The sequence below is a fragment of the Rhea pennata genome, chromosome 5, assembly GCF_028389875.1.
Source record: "Rhea pennata isolate bPtePen1 chromosome 5, bPtePen1.pri, whole genome shotgun sequence".
NCBI lineage: Eukaryota > Metazoa > Chordata > Aves > Rheiformes > Rheidae > Rhea > Rhea pennata.
This window is the reverse complement of record NC_084667.1, coordinates 56349863-56366002: the sequence shown is the minus strand read 5'-3', so window position 1 is coordinate 56366002 and position 16140 is coordinate 56349863. Positions and strand designations below refer to the sequence as shown.

Below are 16140 nucleotides of genomic sequence, written 5' to 3'. Positions count from 1 at the left end.
GAAATAACTTGTTTCAGGAAAAGCTTGGAAAAATCTGTTGAAGAGATTAGGGAGTAGATTTGTCTTGCTCTTTTGGATGTCTCTGTTCAAGGCTGCTGCAATGGTACATGCAAATTCTGTCTCAGAACAGCTGCAGTACTCTCCCTGAACCCATCGTGGGCGCAGGGCAGGAATGCGGCTGCAGCCTGCACCCTGAATTTTTAGCCAAGCACTCTTTAGACTGATGTTTTCTTTATATTAAAAGAGAGTTCTTTTTAACAATGGAAATGAACTTTGGTCTCTAACGAGATACTGATTGATTTTCCATTGCGAGAAAAACTTGGTTCATGTCCTGTTAGGTGGCTTACACGTCAGCATGTACGGTGCCTGTCTGCCTGTGCAGATATGCACATAGCCACGCACCAAGGCAAACATACAACACCTTGAGAGACACACCAGGTACATAGCTATATGTGGCCACATTTACACACAATGTAAGATGTAAAGCAAGGTCTCTTAAATTAAAATCAGGTCCTCTGGTCTGAACGACTCAGATGGGACATTGTGAATGGTACTTGCAGCTCCATCTTTGTGCTTAGCTCAGGGGCTTTTCTGCAGATGTGCCTAAGGAGCGTGTTTTACATATACCATATGATATGGCCAGTCATGCCTAGGCTCAGAGAGAGGGACAACAAAAGGATGCAGTTTATGCCTTGATTGTGGCTTTTGTTGTGCTCATCTAGGCTCTTATGTTCATTTCCATCTTCTGGGGTCATGTCCAATTTACCTTATTTTCTTCTTTGCAAGTTTAAGAATAGCAGAGAACAAAAAAATTACTCTTAGCAGTGCCTGGGAGTTGGCATAACCCGTGAGCTGCTGCTGTGTATATGCAAAAAATACATGCTAAGCCATTCTAAAGCATAAGGACAAAATCCTCCTCTGCTATCAGAAATGCAGATCTTTTATCTACACTGTGACAGTCCCTTTGCATGTTTCACACTCCTGCTACGTGCAGAACTCCCCTCGCATCCATGCAGAATGAATGCAGAATATGTAATTGAGATCTGCAGTGCAGGTGAGTGATTTCCCAGTGCTGATCCAAGAGGAGAATTACGCCTCAGACATTCTGTCAGTGTGTGTGTGGAGATACAGAACTGCACGTGTGTGCCCGCTCACCCCAACTGGGTCGTATTTTCCAAAACAGCCTCTAAAATTGCAACACAGTTCTTTTTGCGTTTGGCTTTCCATTAGTGCAGGTTATGGTTGTGCCCTTTGTGGCAGCCAGTGGCTCACAGGAGTGTTTTCTTTTTAAAACCAGCGTGTAACACAATGTGGTTGATTGGCCATAGTATTCCAGAGATTTGCTGCTGTCCCTCATCTGGTATTGTGTGGGTTGAGTGGAGAACTCTTAGTATCACTTTAGGACAAGCATCTCTCTTTCTATCTAGCTACATGTATCTTTTTTATGCATATCTATCACTTGTTAAGCTGAAAAGGGGTAGAGCCCTCACGTTCATTTTCAGCTTTAGACAGAATCTTTATGCAGAAGAATCTCACAGAAAAGGAGCTGGAGGGGTAAAACCCAGGCATATTCTTAGAAAACACACGCTGAGTATTTCTGAATACCACTGTTAATCTTTCTGTAACTGTAAAGAAGTGTAGCTTATCTAACAGTGGTGCTCTCCTATTTTCCATCCTTTCCCTTCCTTCTTCATGATTTGCCACACTGATTTTATAGGGGTGCCTGTTATTTGTGACTTACTAAAAACAAATAAAAAAGCAAATCCTTTTTTAGCAAAGTGGTAGCAAAGAAGAGGAGGCATCACTTGGTTTGAAGTTGTCCATAGGGGCAGACTTGGCCTTCTGGTCTGGAAGTCCTGGGCTCTTTGTTTCTTGCTACTTATGCTGTAGCGGTGAGACTCTCTGAAGATCTACCAGAACCCCTTTTTGTTCTTTCTTTCCCTTCTTCCATATCTCACCTTTCCTTTCTGGCACCGGATTAGCAATTTTAAAATTCCTAGTATACGAGTCAAAGGGCTGAAAGGGACCTTGAGAGTTACAAATTCAGTTTGATCTCTTCACTGGCAACCACATCCTATAGTCTCTTCCATAAATGTGTTAGGCAGTTTGTTAAAGCAGATTGCTGGCTTTCCCCTGCTACCTCTATTGGAAGACTGTTATAGGATCTCTTTCCCCCAGATGATTAGACACCTCCTACTTGAAACCTTAATTTCCTTTCCACGTTAGAGGAAACATGTTGGGTGACAGCAGGGAGGTCCTCACTGTGCCCATGTGATGAGCTCTCAGCGTCTTCTCAAAAGCCGCAGGGCTGTGCAGATTATATCAACTTCATTGCTAACAGAAAGGTGGGGCCCACTGGGACGAGAGGAGAGAGAGTTGCTTTCAGGGTAATGTTGCATGCTAGGACCCATGCACCTCTGCACTAAAATGAATGCAGCTGTGGTTAATGGTGCACTTGATGGGCCTCATACGGTTCCTCTGTGTGACCGGCTGCTTCAAAACCCTGTTGTGAGCTGTAGTACAGCATCATGGTGTGCAGAGGGCTGAGTGACTGCAGGACACGTGCCTGTAGTTATGGTGGGACCACAGATACATTTCGGTGTAACCTAAATCATAGCTGCCCTGTGGTCCTACTCTAAAAGCAGATTACAAATGCAGAGCTTGGACCTAACCTGTAGTAGCCTACTTATTTTTATATCATTATCTATGCAAAATACAATTGCTAGGTAATTGGAGGGAATCTTTTTTAGGTTTTCCTTGTTTTATAGAAAAGCTTGGTATTCACGTAAGTTGCTAGAGCAGTGGAACGGCTCCTCTACATAGAGAAAAAAAAAATCTCACATCTGACATCTGTTTCCAGAAGGTAACACAGGTACAGTTTAGATGGTAGTTATTGTTACCTGGTTGTGTAATATTCCCAGGGAGATCAAACGGTTACTAAAGCCAAATAACTGAGCCCCCAAAATAAAAAATCCCTCCTTGTCCCTTGAGCCACAGAGATGGCTTCTATTTAAAAACAGTCCTCACAAAAGAGCACAAATTTCGTCCTTGATGCTTGAAGCTCAAGTATTTATACAGGGAATTTAGATTCTTCACTTGTGGTTTTGGCAAAAGCTTCACACAAATGTTTTGCACTGGTGGTCTCTTAGCCATTTAAGATAAACGACAAAATCAAATGCAGTCCTTGCAGACTAGAGTGCTGGATGCTGTGCCAAGGATGAAATATCCCTGTTTGCTTCACATGTGTAGCTGTCAGATCAACATGAAGGCCTAGTTTCCAAATCGGGACTCTTGAGGTGGAGAGGCTCCCTTATAAAATGTTGTATTCCTAATGTTGGAGCATGGAAAATATTTCTTCTCGTTGCCACGATGTTTGCATGTTTATGCGAGGTGCACATGGATGCACAAGCAGAATTGCTGCCATTAAAAAAAAGAGAGCGTTTGCCAAAAGATACCCCACAATTAGCACACACATTTCCTGATCTAAATAAAGGGGGAAACTGTGGTTTCTGATCCACCACCGTGCGGTAACTATTGGCAAATGCCAGCTTTTTAATGGCGGCCACTCCACCACATATCTTCATTTAGAAACTGCCCTTGATTAGTAGCTACCCTTTATTTAGTAATTAAATGGAAGGCATACTTTTAAATAAACAGAGTTGCATGCTCAGTGGATGTAAAGCTGTGCTATTCTCGCAACTTTTCTTTAAAACTGTTCATCTGTGCCAGCCAGTGTGTGTGTGTGACCATGTGTGTGTCGGTGCGTATCTGCCTGTTTGTATTTGTGCAGGTGTATATAGATATTTATGACTTACATTTTAATTTTTGAAGCCATGGAGCTCTTTTTTTTTTTTTTTTTTTTGAGCTGGTGCCAGGAGGAGTGAGTGTTTCTAGTGATGCAGGAGAAAATTCTAAATACAGCTCTTAAATGGCAGGTGATTCCTAGATGGGTTTAAAATAAGATAGTTGGAGGATGCAAAGTCATTTTTTTAGCTGTTAGGAGAAAGGTTGCTCCGTTCTTTAGAGGCTCGATAGGGAAGTTGTCTGCACAATCGGGGCATGCAAAATGCATACCTGGCTGCAGCTCAAATGGGAAGGCGACACAGTGGCCCATGAAAGCTCTGCTCCGGGAGCTGGATTCCTGGCACCTCCGTGAAGCCGTTTGAGCTCCAAGTCGCTGCACTTTGCCTGCGCTGGTGTGTCGAGCCCGCTTCAGCAGCAGCTCGGCATAAAGCCTACCCAGTCTTGTGTCAGTTAAACGCGTTAACACAGCCATAAAACAATAATCCCCTTTTTGATTCGGTCCCTAAGCAAGCGCTGGTGGCGACGTCAAGCGCCTCCAGCTCTGCCCCGCACCGCGGCCGCCCTCTCTCCGGCCCCCTCACGGCCGCTTCGTCCCCCTTCCGCGCCCTCTCCCGGCCCGGCCGTGCGTTCAGAGCGCTGCTGCAGCGCCCGGGGGTTTCGCCGTTCCCCGAGGTCTCTTCTTGCTCTTCCCCCCAGCCTGTTTCTCCTCCCTGGCCTTCAAGTGAGTCTTGCCAGTCTCAGCCTGACCCAGAAATCGGTTCAGACGCAGTGGGTAGTGAGCTAGGCAGTCAGCCCCCACCTCGCCTGTTTTCCCTGATGATGCCTCCTCTGTCCCTTCAAACTTAGATCCGACTGACAGTTTTTTCTATTGTTTTTTCTCCAGGGCCGTCCAGGCCTGCAAACCTGCCGGGGGCTCCCATAGCTGCCTCCTCCCACCCTCACACATCAGTGATCACGTCACCTCTCCGCGCACTGGCCTCTCTCCCGCCCTGCCTTAGCCTGCCCTGCTGTGGTGCACGTGCAGTCTCAGTTGGCGGGACTCAGACTGAGATTCAGACTGAGACGTCAGGCACATTTGGATGTCATTGTCAGTTGTCAGGTAATAGAAACGTTTTTTTTTTTTTTTTTTTTGTTGCTATCTGAAGGTCAGTAGTGCTGCCAAGTGATGTCATCGTTACTGTGGGCGAGCTGCCTTCGCTGGGTTGTGTGGGGAAGGCAGTGGAAATGTCCTGAACGTCCCCCGCCCCCTTCTTCCTTCCCCCCACCCCGCCACCGCGAGGACGGGGAGCGGGACGGCGTGTGTGACTCCGTTCCTTTCTTCCCCCTTCCCTGCCCTCCTGTCTGCCCGCTTTGAGATGTCACCAGCGCCCGCGACTGGTCGGTTTATGCCACGTTGTGAACAAATGTCTGAGAATCCTCACATAATGTGATACCCTGGTATCAAGATTTCATCTCTCTGGGCTGTTTATTTTAAGCTTAATTGGATAACATTTAACATCTGAGGTCCTCTTCCCCCTGCCCCCCCCCCCCCGCCAAATCATTCATATTAAAGGCTTTCCTCAGAGTCCATGTGCACGCAGGATGTATCTGCTCCATGGAGTTTTCTCCCTCGCTTTCAGAAAATGCTCCTTGGTAACTTGCCACACATGCCTCTCTATCATTTTTCTTTTCCTGTGTTCCTTTTGGATGCCGGACTTTTGCTACCACAAGGAGGGGAAAGTGCTGTGGAAATGAGGGTGCACTGAGCTATCCAGAGAGGACACTGACAGATTGCTGCCAGACCCCATCATTTCAGACCCAGCGATCTCTTTGAAATCAGTGGGTGTTTTTGAGTGTAGCTCAGTTGCAAGACTGGGTCTGTGGTGAACGGAGCACTGGAGAGGTGAAAATGGGGAGGGCTTCAAAGAAAATACAGCTGTGGCAAATTCCTCAAGCGCTTACTTGCTTACGCTGTGGTGGGCCAAACCCTGCAGCCCTCATTCATGCACACGTACGTGGGTATTTTCTAGGGAGTCCACAGAATGATGCTGGACAAGTAATGCATAAGGACCGTAGAATTTAGGCAGGGAGCAAAGTCTGTTACGAGTAAAGCCTTCAGAAAATGGCTCCTCATGTCACGCTGAAGGTGCCATAACTTTTGCTCTGCACAGCTTTTTCCTTCTGCAAGCACAGGTACCACCTGGCTACAACACACTTTATCTCATGAAAATATCTGTGTGCATGCCTATTTGATGCAATAAGAGAAAAAGTTTTGCAAGGAATTTAAATTTGCGTCTTGGAAATCGTGTCTTGAAAGACAAAATATGCACAGGAGGAGGCTGAACACACTCTGCAGAGCCCTTTTCTAGATCCATATGCGATGCACAGGCAGTTTGTGGAAGGCTGCCGTGGCCCTCTGGGTGAGGCTCAGTCTGCGCATTACCTCTTTGGCCGGGGCACAAGCTTGGGCTTGGAGCGACACGTTCCACAGTGTTGTGTAGTCAAAGCATCCAGGGGATTTTGTCTGATTTCCTATCTAAGTTGCTGTGCTCACTGGGCGGGGGGTGGATGGTGTTTTAATCTAGCTCTGCTTCATTGACCTCAGTAGATGGACACTGGCCTGGAACAAATGTAGAAATGGGCTCTTCTGAGTGGCGAACTCTGTGCAAGAAGGTCAGATAGCCCCTTGTCTGCCGGCTGAGTGCCCCCTCTTCCCTCCTCCCTGTAGCTAGTAAAAGAAACTAGAATTTATCTCATATTTTCCTTTTTCTCTGTCTTCACTGATACGGTATATACACACATATCTCTGATAGGTAGGTAGTTGTAATAGTGAACTGGATACCCGTGGTTCCCAATTGCTTCTGAGACCAACAGCTAGTGGAGAGGGAAGAAAGTAAAACTAAAAATAGAAAAGGAAGGAAGGAATAACTCATTAAAGAACATGGGAACACAAGGCTTTTGTACTTTACCTGCTTTCAGTTCTCACTTTATAGCTGTGCACTGGTAGTTTTTGGAATTGTCCGTTTGCTCAGAGAACGATGCCAGCTCTGTGGAGTGCTAGACCTGTTATCCTGGTTTCCTGTAATTACTGCGGTAGTCTATGGCACTTAGAGAATAGGTTATATCAAAGTGCATGCTATATGTTTATGACAGTAGTTGGTCAAGTTCTGCTTAAAAGAAACATTTTCTCCCCTTGGAAAGGAGACTTATATCACTTAACCCCTTCTTGGCTTCCTTAGCATTCACTGTAGATGGGCTTGGGCATGATTAAAACCTTGTAGCAGGAGTAACAGGATCTTTCTGGCTCTCAAAATGTTTTATGGAAATTAAAAGTGATTTCTATGTGTTAACTAATAACCTAGTGATGGTCCCTGTGTTGTACCTTCTTTTTTTTTTTTAATATAGCCATTTACAGTAGTCTTCTGCTACTGCTTTAGAGATCTGCTTGTCTCTCTGACTTGATTAGCTTTTTATTCTGTCAGCCCTGTCCTTGCTTCTGAGGAACTGTTTCCTTCTTTCAACAAAAGCCACCCATAGTTCCCGCCTCTCCCCCTCCATCATCCTTTCTTACCTTTCCTGTTTTTCAGCATTCATTTAATTCAAGACCTGGAATTTTTCAATACAGTTTTCAAGCAGGCTGCAAATCTGAAGACTTGAAGTTGCAGGTACTCCCAAATCTCTCTTTGGCACTCACAAATCAGGTCCTTTAGAATCTCAGCAATTTAGTGCTGGAGAATCTAAACTTCTGGCTGCCTGTGGAATTTGGGATACTCTGCTGCATTTGGAAATCTCCGACATAGATAAGAGATTTGTCTAGTACACTGCTAAGTACTGCTCAGTTGTGCAAAAGGGGAGTCATCCTGCTTCATTCAAAGATGTTTGTGATCTTTATAAAATGTGCTGCTGATTGTAGTTAGAGTAAGTGGCATTTGGAAGTTCGTCTGGGTGTCCACTGCGTCTCTCTTTAGTTGTTGGTTGTGATCTCGTCCGTCTTTGTTCTTTTCCATGTGTTAAGGCACCACAGGATGAGGAAATCTGGAATAAAGCTCTATGTTTTTCAATATGATTCTTTACAATATCTACAAATATATCTGGAACAATCTCTCCATCTATTTATTTATTTATTTATTTATTGCTTCAGAGGCTTCTGCCTGTTGAATTGGGTTCTCCTGTTTAAATGTTTTTAGTGCCTATTTAATTAGAAATTGGAATAGAGTCATGAAATTCACAGGGTTGTGTAGCTTGGATCTAAAATATAAATGGGCAAAGCATTCATTTTGCTTTGCCCCTTGCCAGATTAGGATGCTTTTTTTGAGCCTGCTTTTTATTCATTTCAATGAATTGCAACTGCTTAGCGTAACTCTAAAATGCACACAGTTTTTTTTTTTTTTGCATAACAGAGACATGTAAATGATTGTTGAGAGACATAATTATGTAAGGAAAAGTATATGCCTCTGTGCATGCACACATACACTGCAATGCTTTTTGTGGGGCTGTTTTTTCACAATACATCTTCATAAGGCTCTTTTTATGATGCTGATTTATTAATATTGTACATTAAGGCTTAAATTGTCAAAGCTGCCTAAGAGATTTGGATGCCCATTTCCCATTAAAGTTAACGAGAAACGAGCTTTGAAAATCTCAACACAGAAGTGCATGGCACTTTACAATGTGCTCTCCAAAGGAAAAAGTCCCTGCCCTGAAGATCCTACAGTGCAAAAGCCCTAGAAATGGAATTCTAATTGGCATAAGACAAAGTGGATGGTAATGATACAGATAATAATTTATCCCTTATGCCTGCTTTTAGATATATTCCTGATCCAGAATCTTTGGACCTGGGCCCATGAGTTAGGATTTTATATACCTCTGTAAAGATAATTAAATCCGCCTTATACACATATATTCAGCTAACCAGTGAAACTGCTTTCTTCCCACTTGAAGGCTAATAGAAGGAGGTGGAGAGCAATTATGATACTTAGTTGCATTTATAAAAACAGCGAGTGGGCATGGGCAGCAGTGATTAATGGACAGGACTGTGAAGTTAAAGGTCTAAAATAGAGGAAGGCATGGGTTTGTAGCTCAGAGAAGTGGAAACAGCTCCTATTAATTCAAAGAATCAGCTGTGTTAGTCATTTGGACATTCTGCAAATCACACAGTCATCTTGCAAAGTTAGTATCAATTTATTTGGCTACTGAAATTCTACTTACTGCATCTTTTAGTCTGGTATTTTCTTGGCAAAGGTTAAGGCAACAATAAAAATAAAGGAAGTACCTGTAAGTAAATAATAGATTTCGAAAGAATATTTTCCCCTCTTTCAATTACATCACAGTATTCAGTTTGTGTTGGTTTTATGGCTGGAGTCAGCCAATAAGAAGAGCTAGATTAGACCACCCTGCTGTAAAAAGCTTGATGCAATTAATACAGTCTGTCTAGAAAGCAGTATTATTTCAAAAAACTTTTATGTTAATGATATGGTATGCGCTCGGCACATTTCATACTAGAAAAAGAAGCAAGCTTTTGTTCACTCCAGACTGGGTTTTATTAACACAGGAGGATCAATGGAAAACAAAACAGTAATCAGAGCACAGAATGCAAACTCATCCAGCAAAACCTCCTAACTCATCAAGTCCCAGGATGATGGCTGATATGTTACTCCTCATTTTTTGATGAGTGGAATCTCAAAAAAAAAAAAAAGAAAAAAAAAAAAAAAAGTTCTCCAGAATGAGATTTCTAATCAGCTCTGGGTATTTTTTTTTTTTTGAGAGGAGAAAGAGGAATTGGGGATATGTATGTGAGAGCAGACAAAGACCTATAGTTGCCCTGAGACCATTTGTAAATTTATCTTTTCATTTTGCTGAATAAAGAAAAGGGTTGTATAAAGTACTGGCTAACATTCAGGAGGGATGTCCCTATTAGTCACAGTTACATGTATTTATTTATTTTAATGAAATATTTAGCTCACGCTGTAGTAGAATTGACACTTATGGAGTGCAGGGATGTGTGAGAGATGTATATACTGAAAATGGTAATGCATCAGTCTGTATGTATGTATCTGTCTTTTCATCTATCTATCAATCTATGTGTTCATCCATCTATCCAAGTATTAAAATCATATATGACCTGTCTATGCAGCTCCTCTGCCTCACCAGATATTACAATCTGATCTAAACTCAAGATTTTTCTAATCACAAACTTATTTTTTGTGGTATGTTTATCAAGAGACAACGAAGGGACTTTAAGACAGCAAAGAGGCAGCTAAAATTAGGGTGCTGCATGGAGCAGCAGTGCTGGCAATTTAAATGCGACTTAGGCTTTGTTCTCGAAAGACACCCTATCAGTGTAACTTTGTAAGCCCAAATTATGTAAAGTTAAGCACCAGCAGGGGCAACAGTGATATTTAAAGGTGCTTAATAGTGGATGCCTGCAACTTCCAGACACTCAAGGAGAAAACAAGGCTCCTAACTGCAGTATTAACTGGTGGAACTGAATCTAGTAGTCTCAAGACAAAAGGGTTCAAGGAAACATTGCCTGCAGTAAAGACAACGGCTCCAACATTTAGAGAGTTAACTCGATCGCATACCACTACGCTGAGCCCGAGAGTCTGAACTCTTCAAACGTTCCAAATGGAGAGCTAAATCAAAGAATCCTGTTTCAAATCCATCCAAGATGTTGCTGTTTTTCTCCTCTGACAGGAGAAGCATTTGGAAGTGCAGTTTCTTTCTTTTTTTATAGCTGTCTTAAAAAGGAGTTTGGATGTTTAGCACAGCTGGTGCTCATTACATTATGCACTATCAATAAAATAGCATGTGTAATTAATTTTTAATGCAGTGCTGTATGCAGCGCTTTAAAGCAGTTACTGTATGGGGAGAGCCGACACCGGTCACTGACATCAGAAATATTGAAATAGAGGGCTAGATTTTGCATTTTTAAAGGGTGTATGTGTGAGTGGGGGAAGGATAATTCTCAGCCAGCAATTCTCTGGCCACAATCAAGTTTAAAAATATAGGAACAAGATGGATTAAGGTGATTTTATAATTTACTTATTGGAATAGATGAATTTATTTCCTTTTGGAGTTTGCCGAATGATGGTTGGGTTAGAGATAGGTGATTTTAGAGTATAGGTAAGCACCATGGGACTGCACAGCAAATGATCCATCTTTGTTAAAGCATGAAGATACTTTGTGGTATCAAGTGGGAGATGAGGCAAAAGGAGAGGTTATGAGAAACGAAAGGAAGGACATTTCTGTTCTTTCTCATTGTGTAGTAATAAATCCCCAGTTTTTCCTCCTGATTCATTAAATATTTGGAAGTATCATTAGTCTAGAAGAGAGTGAGTAGATCGGTCATTAAGAGGCACCCCAATGGCAAGTTGCCTGCTGCCTCTTTTCCTGGCTTTTTTTGCCATACTTTCCAGAAAGTATCAACATCAATAAAGGCTGCACCAGTGGGGTGCAGTAGGCAAGGTTTGGGCACCTCCATAAATGCAGACAGCCATCACACCCAGAAACACTTTTTTCTCAGTTGTCTGAAGGAGGAACAGGTATATTTTTGAATATATTTTTGAAGGTCCTTCAGCAAAGGACTGGGAACTCTCTCTGTCTTTTTGCAGCAGGAGCAACAAGGAAGTCATCAGGGGTGATCTGCAGTATAGGACCAGCCTCTCTCTGCTGTTACCTCTTTTCCAGTCTTTTCAGGGAGTTATATCTGAATGCCTCCTGGGGAATACTTCCTTAAAAAGATAAAAAATCAAATTCAGAAAGAGAAGGAAGGAAGCAATCACTTACTAAGCAGCAAAATTCGGGGTAAGATTGTTTGTCAGATACCTTGCCATTTGGTTGAGCAGCACACTGTGTTTTTAAAAAGCTGATTTTTTTAAAATACAGATGTACTAGGCATAGATATTTACAGTTCTTCCTCTTGAAAATTGTTGTTCATTTGTACCTAGCATATGCCAAACAGTTAGCTTGTACAACTGCACCTGACGTGTTTAGGATGAGGTTTCTTCTACTCCTTCAGCAGTAGATTTTTGTCATCACTTTTCTTCTCACTTTCCATCAGATATGTGTGAATATGTTCATATGTGTGTGTGTGCGCCAGGAAGTCAACTTGGCTGTCCAGTTTTGGTGAATAAAGATAAACCTTGTGAGCACAAATATAGCTCTTAGTGTTAAAGGGAAGTAGGGCAAACCATAGCACATGGTGTCAGTAGTTGTGATGAGGACTGTTCTTTAGTTCACAAACTAGTGTGGAAAAGACAGAGGCAATAGTGAGGAATTGTACATTTCACAGTGAAATGATTTTGTTTTGTTTTGTTTTGTTTTGTTTTGTTTTATTTTTTAGAGGAATTGGACCACATATTCCTGAGGTGGCTGAGGTTCAGGCCACAGAACGATTCTGCAAAAATTTACCCGTGTCCCTCCAGAGCTGCCTCATTCAAGGGACCAGGGTTCTTTTTTTCTTTCTTTTTTTTTTTTCTTTTTTTTTTTCCTAAGTGATTCATAAAAATAGATGAAAGGAAGAATTCTGTGCTCACATGGGATGCTTTCTGTTCAGAAAGTGATTTGAGTCAAGAAGCCATGCTGGTGCACCTTGCACGTGCCCCATTGTGCTCCTGTGTGGCACAAGGCTGCACGTTGGTCCTTCTTTTTACAGAGCAGTAAGCAGTGGTTGGGAACATGCTTTTTTGGTGCTCGTTTTCTTCTGGACAGGCTTTTTACAAGCATTTTTTGCAATACGTATAGGAATCTGATAGGCTAGAAAGTGGCCTATGCCTTTACTATCTCTCTCTCTCTCTCTCTCTCTCTTTTTTTTTCCTCTTGCTATTTCTTAATAAATCCATTTCCATGGGTGCCTCTTCCAGGCAACGCAATCTGCTGTAGCACAAATTGGGAAAGCCAGGTTCAATGAGTCAGTAAAATATGCACTTGGAAGGAAGCAGGCAAAAATCCCACATAGCAAGGGCTTACATTTTTTATGAATTCAGCTGTAAGAGTCAGAGGTCCTGGGACTTATGGAATGAGGTTAATGCAGGCACTAAGCAAGGCAGTCAGGGGACACAGGCATTTGGAATCACTCCATAGAACAGTGCTTTTTAAATTATTATCTTTGCTAATAACATACGGAATCTCTGCTGAGAGAGGCCAGTTTACACAACATACCTGCAGCTTTTATGCTTTGTCACTTGGCCAGTCAGAGCCAATTACAAGTGTATTACATTCAGTCCATCCCCTGGAAATTCGAGGAGAGCTTCCATCTTGTTCTTTCTGTGTGTCAGACTCTCTCTTTACAGGTCCTGTGTTGACCTACATTATTTCACATGAGGTCCTGATCTAAGACCGATCCTTACATCTCTTCCATGGCTGTTTGACAAGTTTGGTGCTTTCAGGGCATACCGTACTATCAGTCCCCTGAAGGATTGGTTATTGACGGCAGTAGCACACAGGCTACTTAGCCAAGCATCTTTCTAAGAGATGTTTTTTGACTTCAGTGGCAATGTGCCATAATGTCAGCAGAGAATCTGGTTTGTGTAAGCTGTGGAAGTACAGTGACTTAAGTAAGAATCAAGAGTATTGTTGGCAAAGATGTACCATTTAAAAGTGTCCACAGTGAACAAGGTAAAAAATAAAAATGAATGGAACTTAGTAAGACCTCAGCATGACAGCAGACCTTTTTGCTTGTAAGGGAACTGTTATTATTTCAGTATGCGTCTTCTAGAAGTGGTTTGGGTTGTTTTATCCTCTCCTCTGGCTCAACAGGAAGAGTGTAAATTCATTTACTGTGGTACAGACAGGCTTCAAATGCAAAGACTGCCCCAAAATTAGGTGCGAGTGTTTATGGACTGATTAATCCAAATCCTTTATAAAAATGTGTGAATGGTCGATTAAACTGGGAATAGGATCATGGTGGTTTTGCCTATGATGAGGACAAGATTAATGAGTGACTTCACCTTTGTGCAAAGCCTTATATAATTTAATAAAAAAATGAAATTCCATTGTCTCCCCGTTTAACTGAACTAATGCCTCTTTTGTAACAGTTGATGTAGAATGCTTGAATAATCTACAGCCTGTTGAAGCCAAACTCTGTATTACCATGATCAACAGATATGTAGAATAGTTGTGAAATATTAAATATATTAAATTTCTAAAATCCCTTCCCCCACCCCAGTATCCTTCGTACTTTCTCTGCATTTTCCACAAGGAGCAGTGTGAAAGCTACAGTGATGTTCACTCGTCCCTCCACCACCACTGTCAAAGTCCATTAGTGCAGTTGAGTACACTTGTAAATGTCTGAGCTCTTCTAATATTTAGAGGCTTCTAGCCAGCAAATCTGCTATTCCCCTCTCTGCCTTTTGAGGAAAAGACTGATGATCAGGGTTTGAGGTGGGCACTTGAGGTTTAATTTTAATTCTGTGGCCTGATATCATCCAGATCTGTAAGGGAGAGCAAAGATGTGTGGGAGACAGTACTGTCACTGCTTTACCTAATTTGCTCCCTGCCCTTTCCCATTAAATTTGCCATTCCATGCCTTGTGATTATAAGCTGGGATTTCTTAAACTTGTTTTATCCTTAATAGGTAAAGACAAGTGATTGCTGGTGTACTCTTTCCTCACTCTCACTCTTTCTTCACAGATGTCTCTGTTCTCTCCGCCGGCTCCTCTGGCCGGTTGCGATTGCCAGGGGAGGGTTACCGCGGGACTGCCGTGCCCTGGGGTTAGTTCTGCGCACCCTCTCCTCGGCAGTGCCAGGCGGTACTGCACATAGCACCCTCCCAGCAAGTCAGCGTGAGTCAACATCCTGGTTGCCGGGCTCTCGGATGAGAACAGGCTGCTCCGGCCGTGGCCGCCCTGGCCGTGGTGGTGCTTCCCATCCACACCTTTCCCTTCCCCTGCTCTGCCCTGAGCTTGCATACTGCTTTCTTTTTTAACACAGTATTTCTGCTTCCCTGCAGGTAGAGCCTTCATTCATTACTGTCTCTGCCACTGATCCCTGCAGTAATAATTACAGCATTTTTTTAAGATCTCCCTTTTAAAAATCAAGCCCAAAGTGCGTTTGCTTTCTTTTCTTTTTCTTTTTTTCTTTTACCATTTTTAAATGAAAATGTCTGCTGAAAGTAAACACAGCTTGCAATGTGCAGACTTACTGGGCCAGCATGAGTTTCCTTAATAAGCTGGGGCGTGTGTGTGTGTGTGTGTGTTTTTTCCTTAAATCTTGGAATAAGAGCTCTGTCTCTTTAAATCCTAACTCAAACTTTATTGGCGATTTTACAGAGCCTGGTTTCATTTATAGTGGAGCCAGACTTGCTGTGTGAGAGCCGTCCGCATGCTGGAATTAGTCTTAAGCTCGCTTCTGTGGCGTTGCCAAATTCCATGTTTGTGTTTTATTTAGAATTCTTTTCACGGCCAGTCGAATCTGTTCAGGCACACATAGGCAGTGTTGCGCCCCATGGAGAAAATAAGCAAGTTTGCGTTTTCTTTGGCATAGGCCATGGCCACAAAAGACTGCGGTCTAAAAAAACATTTTTTAAAAGCTATTTTAACCCATAACAGATGTATAAAGTAGGCACACGCATGCCAGCTTCCTTAGTTTTAATTAAAAAATAATTACGGCTTTAATGGGATGCTAGTGACAAATTTGGATGAATGGTGGGTGACATTATCTCAAGGCTTGCTTCAACTTATAAATTAGTGCATTTCTCTTGGCCAATGGTACAGATGAAATTAAATGAAGGAGCAGATTAATATTTCTTAAAGTTACATTGAACCAAATGAAAAATCAAGTCAAATCAAAACCAAGCCCCCTTCCTCTCTCTCTCTCGCTCAGATTCCAGTTTGCATGAGATCACAAGACATGGAGGAGAGTTTTTTTTTCCCTGGCTGATAAATGATCTGGCCAGCGATACACTGGGCTTGGCTTTGCAAGGTACCTGTGCCTTTCATAATTTCACATTGGTAGCCACATCGCCAAATTACTGTGATTAATGTTAGCAGGCGCTGCTATTTATAACCACATCTAACTAGCTAACGCAGTACCTCCGAGCCAGGAAATCTTAAATATAAAACCATACGTACATGCAGTGTGTTGCAATGGTTCTCTCTAAATGCCTCAGCTAACTGGCTGCCTTTTGGACTGAAATGCAGTGATTCTTCACATCTTTAGGCTATTTTCAGTTTGGGGCTTTGAAGGCTCACCAGAACTGGGCTGGATGCGCAGGTTTGCACAGGTAACAACAGTTTATATTTATGAAGAAATAAACAAAGGAGTAATAAACATGTAATGAGCTAACCCCAGATGTTATGTTGTTATTACAGTCAGGTGTATGCAGAGCTAGGGAAGCGAGAGGGAGGAATTAGCTTGGGA

The 16140-nt window shown here is 42.5% G+C and overlaps 1 protein-coding gene across 7 annotated transcripts in view; it reads left to right on the top strand.

Annotated features, from left to right (window-relative positions):
- Window positions 1-16140, top strand: part of BCL11B (BCL11 transcription factor B) — an 89840-nt gene that overhangs the window by 36662 nt on the left and 37038 nt on the right. For 2 of the 7 annotated variants that reach the window (XM_062576885.1, XM_062576884.1), the window contains exon 3: window positions 4688-4903. The exons of the other annotated variants lie outside the window; for them this stretch is intronic. In XM_062576885.1, the coding sequence (XP_062432869.1) occupies window positions 4688-4903 (216 nt within the window). The remainder of the gene's footprint in view (window positions 1-4687; window positions 4904-16140) is intronic. 7 annotated transcript variants of the gene reach the window in all.